Source organism: Grampus griseus, assembly GCF_964374135.1.
Source record: "Grampus griseus genome assembly, chromosome: 12".
Classification (NCBI taxonomy): Eukaryota; Metazoa; Chordata; class Mammalia; order Artiodactyla; family Delphinidae; genus Grampus; species Grampus griseus.
This window is the reverse complement of record NC_139006.1, coordinates 76,821,626-76,832,751: the sequence shown is the minus strand read 5'-3', so window position 1 is coordinate 76,832,751 and position 11,126 is coordinate 76,821,626. Positions and strand designations below refer to the sequence as shown.

At 42.2% G+C, this 11,126-nt stretch overlaps 1 protein-coding gene across 1 annotated transcript; it reads left to right on the top strand.

Annotated features, from left to right (window-relative positions):
* Positions 1-3,038: 3,038 nt before the first annotated feature.
* On the top strand, positions 3,039-10,379 carry LOC309830609 (serpin B3-like; the record flags this gene model as incomplete). Its single annotated transcript, XM_082667230.1, has 8 exons — positions 3,039-3,139; positions 3,883-4,072; positions 4,687-4,746; positions 6,126-6,254; positions 6,569-6,686; positions 7,800-7,942; positions 8,245-8,400; positions 9,969-10,379. 8 exons carry the CDS (start codon positions 3,039-3,041, stop codon positions 10,377-10,379), a joined length of 1,308 nt encoding a protein of 435 aa, XP_082523356.1.
* Between the last annotated feature and the right edge of the window lie 747 nt (positions 10,380-11,126).

Genomic DNA, 11,126 nt, shown 5'->3' with positions numbered 1-11,126 from the left:
GCAACCTTGCCTAGAAGTTCATATTCCTCGTGTTAGTCATTTTTCATCCTGGATCTTTTCTCTTCCCATTTCCTTCTATTTCTGGACTTCACTCCTATGTCCTCACTCAGCCCCACCTGGTCTCAGCTCAGGGATCTTTGACCTACAGTATCACTCAGGGGTCACTGCACACATATCAACAGCGGAGCCCTAAGAGCAGCAGTGCTGGGGGCTGGGGGATCAAGCAGAATCATCTTTCAGGTTGAGAAACACAGATCTCCTCTTCCCTTCACCTCGCGTCTCCATTTACTGTGCTTCTGGGACCTTGTTGCAGGTGAATCTTCCTGTGAATGAGCGACGTGCTGAGACTACAGACTCTGTTCCTGGCAGGTGTTAAAAAGGACCAAGGACAGTAACAAGTGCTGGAGACGTGCAGAGAATCAGAACTGCATACACACGTGCTGCCAACATAGTCTGGTGGGAATATAAATGGTGCAGCTTCTGGGGAAGGCAGTCTGGCAGTTCTTCTAAATCAAACATAGACTTGCCATTGACCCAGGGTCTCACTCGTAGGTAAATGCCTGATAAATTAAAACACACGTCCACACTGAAATTTCTGCATGAGAGTTCACGTCGGCATTATTCACAATAGTACACCAAACCCAAAGGTACATCCACCCATGAATGGATTTTTTTTAAAGTGATATTTCATACAGTGGTGCATAATATAGTCATATAAAGAAATGCGCCATTTTATACTACAACATGGATGAACCTTGAGAATATTATACTGAGTGAAAGGAGCCTGATAGAAAAGGCCACATTCTGTGCAATCCCATTTATATGAAATACACAGCATAAACAAATCCATAGAAACAAGAAGTAGATTTTAGTGGTTTCCAAACACCGGGGGGAAGAAAGAACTATGTAGGGAGCTTCCCTGGGGAGAAATGAAATTATTCTGGAAAAGATCATGGTGATGGTTGCGCAACTTTGTCACTGGCCTAAAAACCAATGAAAGATGAAAGATGAAAGATGAAACTTACACTTTAAAAGATGAAACTTACACTACAGACATTTCTTGGGATCTACGGGGGACTGATTCAAGGACACCCCTAGGATTCCCACATACAGGAATGCTCAAGTACCTTATATAAAATGGCACATAACCTACATACATTCTCTCTACACTTTAAATCATCTCTCGATTTCTTATAATACCTAGTACAATGTTGAGGCTACGTAAAGAGTCGTAGATACAAAGTAAAATAGTTGCTGGTGTGGGGCAAATTTAAGGAGTGTTTTCTGGAACTTTCTGGAATCTTTTCCAAATATTTTCCATCTGGTTGACTGACTCTGTGGGTGCAGAACCCATGGATGTGGAGGGCTGACTGTATGTGAGTGATATCTCTGTCGGAACGTTGGTCCACAGTACAAACATCCCACACCGGTGGTAGGGGAGATATTGGGCTAGATACCCTGGAAATGCATCTCCCCCCTGACAGCCATGCCACAGGGAACAGTGTCCTCTGGAGAGAAACACTTTCTTTTCTCCATCTTCTTTTCCCCTCTCAAAGTGATTCATTTCTACTAAATTCCAGCTGGATAGAGCAGTGTGAGGGAATGGAAGGTGAGCACAATTTGACACTCTCTCAGTCACACCCACAGAGGAAAACACCCCAATCCCATTCCCCACTCAAAGCTCCTGGTGGTCTCTGGATGGAGCCCTAAAAGAGTGTCTGAACCCTAGCCTTCCCTCCTAGTGACTGAGGGGCCCACACAGGAGCATTTGGGGGACCCATTCCCACCACCTCACATTTTGTGGGAGGACATTATCTCTTTTGAAAGTTCAGAAGAAACAGGTTCTTTTCATTTAAACACAAGGAGTTATGTCACTAAAAGAACAGAGTCTGTCCACAGACTACCCTGTGGGGAGTGGATACACACACAGCTTCCTGAACCAGCTACCTGCCTGGATACCTCACCTGTGCAGTTCAGTAACTTAGAAACCTGGGCTTCTGTTCAGCCACTCTGTGCCCCATTTCTGTCATCGGTGAAATGGGGAAAACAAAGGGATCTGCCTGAATAAGGTGTTAAAGAGGGAAATGAGTGAATACATACCCCCCTCAGTAAAAGTCAACAGTTTTTAATATTATTCTGCTATGAGAATGCCATGCCCCTGAAGAGAGTACAGCTCCAGTGATAAGAGACGTAACCATGGCATTCAAAAGAACTCTTTTTCCTGCTTTTTTCTCACAGGCATTTGACACTGTTTTCAAGACCACGAATTTGAAGATGGCATAACGAATAGCAGGCTAACCAAGAAATGTCATAATTCTAGAGTTCAAACAGTTTATTTTTCTGATACATCTTTGTACAAAAAATTGGAATACTGCCACCAAAATGGCCCCTGTTTGGATCCATTGTCCTTCTCACTGAGAGCTGATTACACTGCAGGGAAATGAGCTTCCCACTGACCTTAGAAGTCATTGGCCATCTGGGATTGGCTGCAAGGGGCATGGGGTCACAGGGGGGACCACAGCCAAGGTCCAGCCTTTAAGGGAAGGCAAATGATGCCTGTTCTGCACCTACTGCTGAGACACTTCACCAGTATCTCTTAAGCTGAGAATTGGAACTATTTTCCTGGTTATATAGAATAATTCTTAAGGAAATGGTCGGGTTGGAGAAGCCCTTTCAGAACATAAACTAGAAAATGTCAGCTTTTTAATTGTTGGTGTTAGAAGTGGTCTTAAAGACAATTCAACATGTAAGACAAGAAAGATATTCTAAGGGTTATTTCTGGTGGGGCGCAGTAGCTCAGGGCACGTGAAGAAGTTAGAATTTAACTTTATTCTCCTTGGCGCTAGAAAGGCACCTACATGCATTTCATATGAGCCAGTGATCGCAGATCACAATTTCTTCTGCAGGTGAAAAGGACGCACGAGAATAAAACAATAATCTTACGTTTACTCATAGAGGCTTCGTGCTCATGAAGCTGATGAGTAGCCTGGTGAAGAAATCAGAAGCTGCTTTACTTGAAATACCAGCTGCTGTGAAGGATGGGAGGCAGCAAGAGAGAGGTATATAGTCCAGACCTGACGATTCGCGGCACATCAGCTCACAGTCTGTCTGCCCACCTCTGCTTCCTTCAGGCTCACAGGTAAGTGCTTCCAGCAGCTCTGCTTTTCACTACGTGAATCCTTCCTGAAAATAATGACAATGATGTGTGTTACATCATTTATCTAATTTGTTTTGTCTGATTGTATTTTATTCTTTAGCCAGGACAAAAGTAAAACAATTTTTCATTTCCTTTAATCTTTAGGTAATTTATTTATTTCCAAAAACCAAATGCTCCCTTAGGAGGAAGTGTGTTTGGGAGGGTAGGATGTCCAGTACCCACAGATCCCTCAAGAAAAAGGCATAGAAGTGCCTCATGAGAGATGGTGGGATGTTACACATCAATCTTTGTCTTTGATCTGTTATAATGCATTTTCTACCCAGTCTTAGTACAGCCAGTAAGGAAGAAAAGATAAAGATATTCTATTAGTTTTCACAAAAGTTTTCTTTTCCTATTTTTTTTTTTTTTGCCACACCACACGGCATGTGGGATCTTAGTTCCTTGACCAGGGATCGAACCTGCGCCATCCTGCATGGGAAGTGCACAGTCTTAACCACACTGCCAGGGAAGTCCCCACAAAAGTTTTCTTTAAATACTATTTCGATAGTCTTCTAATTATGAAGTGTATACATGTACATTGAAAAAAGCTTTAAAAGTAAAAGGAAGGAAGCTATAGATTTCAGAATCCCACAACCCACATATAAGGCATTTTTTATGAAAATTTTATTACAGACTAACCTCCCTTTCAGTAAACTCATTATAAAATAAATTTGATGCTTCTGCAGGAGTTCCAGACTACATCAAGCCACCATGAGTTCACTCGGGGAAGGAATCATCCACTTTGCAGTCGACCTGTTCCAACAGATCAGACAATTAGAGAAGGAAAATATCTTCTATTCCCCTTTGAGTATCATGTCTGCCTTAGCCATGACTTCCTTGGGGGCCCGAGGAGACACCGCATCAGAAATCCAGAAGGTAGGTTTACATTTACATTTACCAGTTTGTCCTGGTTTCCCTGTTGGCTTCTGTGCAGATGATCACAGACCTGGCTGTCCCCAGGGGTAGCATAGGAAGCTGCAAACCTCCCCCGGACTGGGCGGGCACAGAGCTGTGGGAGCATATGCTCTCCCCCAGCTCTCCGCCCCATCTCTTCCCTGTGCCTAGACTTCCTTTGGGAGCTGGGATGAACCCTACAACTGCCCAGTGACCACAGGTGAGGCTTTAAATGGTAGAGTTCAGGTAGAAGTGGTGCGTTGACTAAAATCCATGGGAGACATCTTTACATGTTTGCTCAGCAATGAATGAAAAATGAATCAGGATTCTTTGAACTGGCTGGTGATCAACCAGCTTTGTGTTTTTCACACGCAGGTTGTGTTTTTCAAGGAGCCAGTGCTTGCACGGAACATTTCTTTGTTCTTTTCCTTTCTTTCTTTTTGGGTTTTTCTTTTTTTTGAATTGGCATTTTGTTTTGATTCTGTCTTTCCTTCCTTCTTTCTTTCTTTCTTCCTTCCTTCTTTTCTTTCTTTTCTATTTACTCTAGGGTACATAGATCTCTAAAGTCTCCTTGTCTCACTCCCCGTCTCCTCCAGGTCCTGCACGCGAATGCAATCGCAGAGAACACAGAAGGAGGAGGAGCTGCAAAAGATCCCGTGAGTCACAGAGCATTGGATCTAGGACATCACATATCCAAGAGGGTCGGAGTTTAAACTGGGACTTTCAGATAAACAGGGAAAAGCCAGTTTTTAGGGGACATCTTAAGCAAAATAGATTGGACAGAGTTGTTTCTCATATCATCTTATGTACTTATTTATCTTATATATTTGTTTTCTTGAAAGAAGAGTAGCATGTTCTTAAGAGCAGGGGTTCTGAAACCCAAAGGAGCTTCAAGCTGAAGAATGTTTTTTTTGCCATGCCATGCAGCTGGCAGGATCTCACTTCCCCAGCCAGGGCTTGAACACAGGCCACGGGAATGAAAGCCTGGAATCCTAACCACTAGGCCACCAGGGAACTCAGGAGCTTCAAATTGTGCTCTTCTGTTCAGGAATGGAGAACGTGGCAAAATACAACTGCTCTGAGCCACAATTTGACGTCATACAAATTAACTAGGAGCAATAAAACGTCTGCTACAAGACATGCAACTACATGTAAAACAGGACAAGAGTGCCTGGATGACAGAAACCCCCATAAACGTTATGTATTATTATTATTATAGAATAATAATAACTATAGTAATCACAATATGTTCCTAAAATTATATGATTTTAATTAACCCCTAAATTAGATTAAGAGCAATAAGCATATGATCAACTATATTTTGGAAAATGATGGAGTGAGAATTATGGTTGGTAGCCTAAATAGTCCAAAACTCTTAGTTAGCAAGTGGAAGGTTCTGGTTGAGATAAGCGTGAGTTGAAAAATTGGCTCTGTCTCCTTGGAGAAGTTTCTTAGTTCTCTGAACTCTCTTGTTTTCGTGTCAATTGAACTAAAGACTTAGAGATGCTGAGGTGCAGCTGTTGGCAGCGTACCAGAGACACACTGCTCCTACTTCAGAGTGACTGGCATAGCGAACAGCCAAAGAGCACAGTCAAGGGGTCTTAGAAAGTAATCCCTCCAAGGAGTAAAACAGGGCTCCATGTCATAACATAGGGCAATATACAAATTTCATGTTCTCATACAGTTGATGACTGTTAAAGATGCACTATGGCTCTGGCTCTCAAGGAGTTTAAGTTTTAGCTGGTCCCTAAACATTTGAGACAATTAAAACACAATCCAATAGTGGAATGGTGCTGCATCTCTAGTTCGAAAGAGAAAAGGCTGGAGTGTGTTAGAGCAGGAGGAAGAATTACCTGGAAGATTGAATGTAAGGATTATGAAGGGTATTTCTGGTAAAATACACCATATATGGGGAGATAGCAACAAATGTCATCCCTGGGGATACCAAACTCTAGGAACAGAGCTCACAGACCTATGGGGGTGTAGTGTTTACATACAATGAGAGTCTAATGAGCTCACTTTCTGGTGTTTGAAGGTTGAAAGGCCAGGAAATATTCATCATCAATTTCAAAAGCTTCTGACTGAGTTTAAGAAACCCACTGATGCCTATGAGCTGAACGTAGCCAACAGGCTCTATGGAGAAAAGACTGTTCTGTTACTTCAGGTAAGTTTCATGACCTGTCACACCTTTGGTCTGCATCCTGGGTCCACTGATCCCATCTCCTAATGGGGGAGGGGGAGGCAGAGGAGCCTGGCTGACCCACATGGGGAGCATTTGCCCTGGGGGCATTCAGCTCCTGCCCCACGACGCCCCCTACTAGAGTGTCCCAGAGCCTGACAACCCACCGGGGAAGTGGGCGTAAGGATTGTTTCAGGTACTCTGTTTGGTCATTACTGAACACAGTTTAATCTGGGAAAACCTACATAGTTACTGATAAATTACTCTTAATCCCTCCTTTCTTCCTGCCCATGTCATAGGCATACATGGATAATGTTGAGAAATTTTACCTAGCCAGTGTGGAATCTGCTGATTTTGTCAATGCTGCAGAAGAAAGTCGGAAGATGATTAATTCCTGGGTGGAAAGCCAAACTAATAGTAGGTTATGGGAGAGTTACTCCTTCAAAATCACTGTAGATTCCCCGCTGTGTGTGAGCGCTGTGCTGGACACTGCATGGGGTGCCAGGAGCCGGGGTGAGATGAGATTGCAGGGGATGGAGGCGGGCACTGCAGAGGGTGGAATGGTCCACGTCAGTGTGGAGAGAAACAAGGGGAGCCCGGGAGGGATCCCAAGACCAGCTACCTGGAAACTCAGCTGAGTCTGTGGATGACAGTATCTCTATGGATCCCAACTCTCTGCTCAAACTTCAGGTTGATTCGCATTTTTTCTTTAAATTAGAGGCTTAACGTCTGGATTATGATCCCTAAGAGATAATATTAAAAGGGTTCCCTTATCCTTTGTTAACTGGGAGACGAGCCACTCTCCTGCCAACCACCCTTCTTGCCACCTGCAGCAGGAGCTGCCTGACCACTTCCCCATCCCCGCATCCTGCAGGGATGGCCACAGTCGTCCTCCCCAACCACGGAAGGCGGCTGGATGATGTCTCCATTCTATGAATAATATCCTACCTCCCGTCCTAAATACAGGCCAAACCTACAGCAACTCAACATGGCAAATGAAGACAAAGACACCCCGGGACATGGTGTCTGAGTCCATGTTTTCGATTCTAGCGTTCATGTCATTTGTCCTAAAGAACATTCAGGCCCATTCCCTCTGAGTGGTGAGTTCAAGTTTCAAAAAATAGAAAGCAAAGAAGAAAGTGAAGAAGAAAAGAAGAATAGAAGGAAGGATGGAGGTAACAGGGGAGGGTGGTAGTAATTGAGGGGACAGAGAGGGTGGTAGGGAGGGAGGGAGAAAACTGACCAGTGGAAAGATCAGCTGAAATCAGTCCATCAGAATTCAGTGTGAGATGACTGATGTCACCCCAGAGACCAAACACGTTCCCAGTCAGAAGAAGGGGTGTCTGCATGAGGGTGACTCCCATCAGGCTGGCGCCGTGAGGAAAGCTTCACCTTGTGAACAATCGGGCACAGAGTCCCTAATGTGGTGATTTGTGTGAATATTTAATCGTCACTTGTAACTTTCAAAGCATCTTCCAGACAAACCACTTGTGCCTTTCATGACAAACCTTTGGTTTTCTTTCTTTGCAGAAAAAATCAAGGATTTCTTTCCCGAAGGCTCTCTTAATGGATTGACCGTTCTTGTTCTGGTGAACGCAGTCTATTTCAAAGGGAAGTGGCACAAAGAATTTGAGAAAGAAAAAACTGGGGAGGAAAAATTTTGGCTGAGCAAGGTATTGTCTATAAATTATGTATATAACATAACATAGCTACACATTCAGTGTGAAATGTAAATATCTAGTGATTAATATAGAGCTGCTGTGGGTAGAAGATAGAATTTGTCAAGGCTTATTTTCTTGTCTTTTTTTTTTTTAACTTTATTTAGTTGGGATTCCTTGAAGAAACTCTTGTCTCTAATTCACAGATTTCCAAGATCATCTCTTAGAAGGAGGATGTATTTGGTATTACGATAATATTACCTTTCTTTTTGACTTATGCTCACTTCGCATTTTCTTGCCACATGACTTTCTTGCAGGATACAAGCAAACCTGTGCAGATGATGAAACAAACCGACCTTTTCAATTTCACGTCACTGGAGGACATGCAAGTCAAGATCCTGGAAATACCGTACAAAGGCCAAGAGCTAAGCATGTTTCTGCTGCTGCCCAATGACGTGGATGGTCTGCAGCAGGTAAAAGCTGGCACCCCCAATGCTGCCTACTCTTGCTTAAATTCCTAGTGAGACACTGCTCTGTGGGCTGCTCACAGACTGGTGCTAGTGGCTGGCAGATCAACCACACAACAAAACAATAAAACCGATACCTTAGGTGTCACGGTATGACACGAATAGTGTTTCTGTACATCACAGGTCACGTTAATATTCTGATGAAACTATGGAATGTCAGTTCACAAAACATATATACCTAGATACACACATAACTATTTTGCAACCATACGAACCTCTGATATATTCCAGTCCACTCATTTGAAGACAAGGAGATTAACACGCATACATAGGGGACACATAGAAATATTTGCAAGTTCACTCACAAGTAAAATAAGGAAATTAAAAAAAAAAGCGGTTACATATTGCCCACTAATTCACAGTGCTTTTGTAGACGGTAGACAAATAGCTTTATCTTGATGCCCACTTTTAAATTTTGAAGTATTTGGTCCCTAAGTGCTCAGAATGGACCAAAGGCTCATTCAGAGCCTCATTGCTAAGATTTCAAAAAAGGGGGGGATTAGAGAATTTTCCTGTTAGCATAGTTATAATAAAGTTAATATGTAAAAATACCAATAACAATATCTGGCATAAAAGGCCATAAGCCGTTACTATAATAGTCGATGATGATGCGGAAGCGGCAGTAAACTCGCCACACTCAAAATACATATCTCGTAACACTGGAAACTGGAAATCCTTAGGGAAAGCAATACGGCAATAAATTTGAAGAGTCATCAGAATATTCCTGCTTCAGCTCTAAATTCCCCATTATCAATGACATTGGGAATCTCAGTCCTAGGATTTTATCCTATAACAACAAGTCTAAACAAGGGAAAAGCTGTTGGACAGACGTGGCTCAAAATAATGAAAAATTTTAAATGAGGAAAAATACATGTTAGTATTACCTTAGGTTAGGTTAGGGACTGACATGCAGTGAATGCTTAAAAGATATTAAGTAAAGATGTATATACTGAATATCAATTTAATGGTAGTATTATGTAACAATGTAAACTTGATTAGAGAAACATATATCTATACAGGAAAAGTTTACAAATAAATGAAGCAAGAAAAAGGAATAAAAGTAGGCTATACGCTGTAAATGCACTATGTAAAAATTTATGGACGAAAGAACATTGACAAGAGGTTATTTGAAAGTGAAGCACGAAATAGAGAACGAGCCTAAGAAGTAGATAGCTCATCTTCTACAAATAATTTTATTTAACCATTCTGTTTCATATATGTGTGCATATATATATATCCATTTGTATAGATATTTATACATATGCATATATTAGTAATGTGTACATATATACATAAAAATAGCAAAGCCATGAAAATATAAGAACATTTATTTGATTATATAATATATATTCAGGACTCTGTTATTTTTACCTCCTCAGATAAAACCCTATCAACTGAATCTCCTGTATTTATGTTTTTACTGTTAAAGGATTTCCACGTTTCAATCCAACGTTAAGGGGGGGCTCCGTGCCCTCTGACAATCTTGCCAGTTGTTCCCTTTTTCATTGTTATAGCTTGAAGATCAGCTCACTGCTGAGAAGTTAATAGAGTGGACGAGCCCACAGAATATGAAAGAGCGTGCAATGGAGTTATACCTACCTCGGTTCAAAGTGGAGGAGACCTATGACCTCAAGCCCATGCTGAGAGCCCTGGGGATGGTGGACGCCTTCACTGAGGGGAAAGCCGACTTCTCAGGCATGAGCAGTGAACGAGAGCTGGTGGTGTCGGAAGTCTTCCACAAGTCCTTCGTGGAGGTGAATGAGGAGGGTACAGAGGCTGCAGCTGCGACTGGATCAGTAACCAGTGTAACATCAGTAGTACTTCCAGACAGTTTCCACTGTGACCACCCTTTCCTGTTCCTCATCAAGCACAACAAGACCAACAGCCTCCTCTTCTATGGCAGAGTCTCTTCCCCTGAGATGTGATTAGCCAGCGGCTACACTTGGGGCACATTCACAGAGCTGTTCCTGAGCCTTGATTGCTGGAAGTAACAGGTTGTCTTTGATTCATTTCCCTTTCCAAACTCATAATCATCACTAAGCATGTACACTAAACCTACTGTATCTCCCCATGGTAACTCCCATGTGGACAAAATGTTCAAGATATAATAAAAGGATATTTCAACACTCTATCTTCACCTGAATTTGAAATAACATAGCTGCTGTTTCGAACATCGTATCTACTATTCAAACCTACTCACCTAGACACCCACATTTATTTGAATTTAAGTGATCTGTGGAACGCTTACATGCCAAAAAGTTTTCCTCTTATAAAACACATTATCAATAATACAGTACTTACTCATACTACTTGTTGCTTTTCCTGTTTTGCTTTCTTTCTTTTCAACAAAGTGCAAGTGGCCTGCCACACATAGGAGAGATAATTCGGAAATATAATAATTTATAAAAAGAAAAATTCAAAACAAGTGTAGAGCATGATGAGGCTGAAGAGGTAGACTGGTACCAGAGCATGAAAGGCTTTGAGTCCATGTTAGGAACTTTGTGTTTTATCTCTAAAGAAATGAAAAGACATTGTAGGTTTGTAACGAAAGTGGGGCCCGGCTGCTCACTGCTCAAAATCCAATAAAGAGGCCAGGTTGGTGGAAAGGAAAGTTTGCTTCAATTTGGACGCTGGCAACCAGGGGGGGAGGGCAGACCCCTGTCCAAAGGCCG